The sequence below is a fragment of the Palaemon carinicauda genome, chromosome 2 (assembly GCF_036898095.1).
Source record: "Palaemon carinicauda isolate YSFRI2023 chromosome 2, ASM3689809v2, whole genome shotgun sequence".
In the NCBI taxonomy this organism is placed as follows: Eukaryota; Metazoa; Arthropoda; class Malacostraca; order Decapoda; family Palaemonidae; genus Palaemon; species Palaemon carinicauda.
Window position 1 is genome coordinate 6,771,049 of NC_090726.1, and position 3,780 is coordinate 6,774,828.

Genomic DNA, 3,780 nt, shown 5'->3' on the forward strand with positions numbered 1-3,780 from the left:
AGCATCTTGCTTTTCCAACTAGGGTTGTAGCTTAGCTAGTACTTATAATAATAATTATATTATTATTATTATTATTATTATTATTATTATTGATATTATTATTATTATCATTATTATTATTATGGTTATTATTACCATTAATTTATTATTATTATTATTATTATTATTATTATTATTATTATTATTATCATTTATTATTGCACAGGAGAATTTTGGGGCTTCCCTGACGCGAATGGTTCCTGGAATGGCATGAATGGCAAAATGCAAAGGAGAGAAGGCCACTTTGGACTTGGCTACTCATTTCTAACTAACAACGACAACAGACTGGCAGCTGTTGACTTCTCCCAATTCTACGATTGTGACGTAAGAATATTTAGCATACATTTAACTAAATGAATCGTAGCTATACATAACAATGGCTGTGTAAGCCATAGCCCATTCTAGTATCAAGTACGAGAATCTAGAGTTAAAGTTTGTGAGTTTTATATTGTCTTGATTTTGACAAAGTTATACATTGTTGGAATGTCATTAAAACGTTGGACATATTTTAACGCTGATTGCTGGTAGGATTTTTGTAGTTGAAGTAATCTTATATATTGCGATGGTAAATTAATTAAAAATTAACCCATTGATGTGGACATAGTTACAAATGCCTCTGTACTTGAAAGATGATATTGTCGTAAAAGTACTGGAAAAAAAGAGAATTAGAGAAGTTATCGTGGGTCTAAATTATCAATCAAAGAAGGGAAGAGATAAATGAGGGAGAACAGGGATGGTTGAGGTGAAATGCAGATTATTTATGCCAATAGTAGTGAAGTTATGTATCTATATCTTTCTATTTATCTATATAATCTATACTTTCATATATATGCATATATGTGTATGTATACTTTATTCATATTGTATTGACACATAGATACATACACACACACACACACACACACACACACACACATATATATATATATATATATATATATATATATATATATATATATATATATATATATACATATATATGTATGTATGTATATATTTGTACGTTTATATAGTTTTCCGTATATATAAATACATGCAAATTGAGACATGTACGTATGTGATACCTCTATGTAAATACCTATTCACTTTATCAAAAACAATAACTGACTATTAGAAAAATAAAAATTATCTAAAAAAAAAAAAACCTATGAAAAAACGCATCAAGAGTTACCAACCCATAGCTTTTTAAGTTTTATTTTTCTTTATTTCATGAAAAAGGATATTACTTCAATTTGCTATTAAGGAATTTCAACGACCATCTAAATATTTTTGTCCTGAACAGCAAAGCTGCTTCATGACACGAACGGAGCCACCTCTTCCTCGGTGGCAGTCCTTGGCTGCCCCTCTCAAGTTGTCCACCTGGCTGGCATTCCTCGTTGGACTTTTGGTGGTCTCGCCTGTCCTCTTCTTGCTTGCGAATGCTCCAGTCAACACGTGAGAAATTATTTGACTTCATTTATTTCCTTTCTTCACTGGGCTATTTTACCTTGTCGGAGTTCTTGGGCTTATAGCATCCTGCTTTTCCATTTAAGATTGAAGTATAAATAATAATAATAATAATAATAATAATAATAATAATGAGGTTCTGACGGTAAATATCCACAGTTGATATCACTAAAGCTTCTATCTGCTTTTTGATTGGCCAGTGCATTTGAGTTTAAACCCGGTAGCCAATTACAATTAACTTCGGTGATTTTGGCTGTGGCTATTTACTGTCCGGTAACATTAAAATGTAAATATAACTGACGGTAGCTTTTCTTTATTCTTAATTTTTGCAATCGAATGGCCTTTCCTAAAATAAAAGAAGGCCAAGAAAAAAATCGAGGTAGAGGCTAATCATATGAAAAGCATTAGGCCCAGATCTGGAATTACAAATCCTTTTAAACCTTTCAAAGACACCTATTTCTTCCATAGGGGAGAACCCCATCTATTTTTCCCTTCCCTTTCTTGTTTCCCTTTGAGCATGGGACAGTTTAACATCTTTGTCTAACCCATCGCTATACAGAGAGTAATCTGCGCACAAATATGTTTTGCTTTTTTTAATATATGGTGATTGATATATTATTTGTAAATATCTATTTTTTACAATTTGGACAATGTTTTGTTGGTGATGAAAACTGTACTCCGAATGTAATAATGTAAATGGGTTTGAAATGTTAACAAAAATAAACAAACAAAGCCGGAAGGCAATCCTAAACAGAATACAGAACAAGGCTCTATTATCAAGAAGATTTAGACGCACTAAGGAAACTTGGCAACTTTTATTCAACAGTCTGTCATGCAATAAGCAGTCCAGACTTAAGCCCCCCTGACACTTGCGCGCATTTTTGCCACGCACTGGCACGCATTGATGCGCGCCAGTGCGTGCCACTTTTTGGCACGCACTGGTGTTTTTCGCGCACTGTTCACGACCAGTTCACTCCAGTTCGCGCATCGTTCACGCGACGTTCACGCGATGGCACGAATTGGCACGCGTAGTTCGCGCATCGTTCACGCGACGTTCACGCGATGGCACGAATTGGCACGCGTAGTTCGCGCATCGTTCACGACACGTTCACGCGAGTTCACTCATCATTCCGCATCGTTTCCGCATTGGTCACGCCAGTTCACGCCAGTTCACGAATTGGCCACTCCATATAAAAACGGGGCTTCTCCAACCCGAGGACATTCTTGGATTGGGTTCGGAAGAGACAACAATGCTTTCTGTCAGAGACACCATTGCATTGAGGAGAAGAAACGTATCTTTTTCGTTTGTATTTTTTGTTGCCCTTTATTTTAGTTTCAATAAAAAAGCATTTGATTTACATATAAATAGCAGACATGAAATATGTACAAGTATTAAGAAAGCATTTTATTTTAACATTAAAAGCAGCAAACATGAAAAGTTTTTAGGCTGTTGATTTTAAGGTAATAGAGAAAAAAGTGTGTTGAAATAAGAAATCATTTTATTTTTACATTAAAACTGCAAACAGAAAAAATTTGTTTTGCCCTTCATTTTAAGGTAATAAAGAAGAATAAGTATGTTGATGAAATAAAACATCATTTTATTTTTACATTCAAACAGCAAACTTAAAAATTTCTTGGGTCTATTTTTCAGTTCATTTTTATTCAAAACAAAAGTTTTGGGTCTTGATTGGTAATAGAGGAAAATAAGTGTGTGCATGAAATAAGACATCATTTTATATTTACATTCAAACAGCAAATATAAACAATTATTAGGTTTATTTTTCTTTCCTTTTCATTAATTTTTTCGTTTCCTTTTTGTTTCTCTTCATTATAAAGTTATAGAAATAGTTTGAAATAAGACATCATTTTATTTTTACATTCAAACAGCAAATATAAAAATTTATTAGGTTTATTTTTCTTTCCTTTTCATTAATTTTTTCGTTTCCCTTTTGTTTCTCTTCATTATAAAGTTATAAAAATAGTTTGAAATAAGATATAATTTTTTTTTCACATTAAAACAGCAAATATAAAAATTTATTAGGTTTATTTTTCTTTCCTTTTCATTAATTTTTTCGTTTCCTTTTTGTTTCTCTTCATTATAAAGTTATAAAAATAGTTTGAAATAAGATATAATTTTTTTTCACATTAAAACAGCAAATATGAAAATTTATTAGGCTTATTTTTCTTTCCTTTTCATTAATTTTTTCGTTTCTTTTTTGTTTCTCTTCATTATAAAGTTATAGAAATAGTTTGAATTTTTAAGATATAATTTTGTTTCACATTAAAACAGCAAAT

At 31.6% G+C, this 3,780-nt stretch overlaps 1 protein-coding gene across 1 annotated transcript in view; it reads left to right on the forward strand.

The window, feature by feature from the left end:
- Nucleotides 1-213: 213 nt before the first annotated feature.
- The window catches only part of LOC137614874 (ionotropic receptor 93a-like), a 5,982-nt gene continuing 2,415 nt past the window's right edge, over nt 214-3,780 (forward strand). The window contains exons 1-2 of the mRNA XM_068344535.1: nt 214-363; nt 1,322-1,473. Of these exons, the coding sequence (XP_068200636.1) occupies nt 250-363; nt 1,322-1,473 (266 nt within the window). The 5' untranslated portion in view covers nt 214-249. The remainder of the gene's footprint in view (nt 364-1,321; nt 1,474-3,780) is intronic.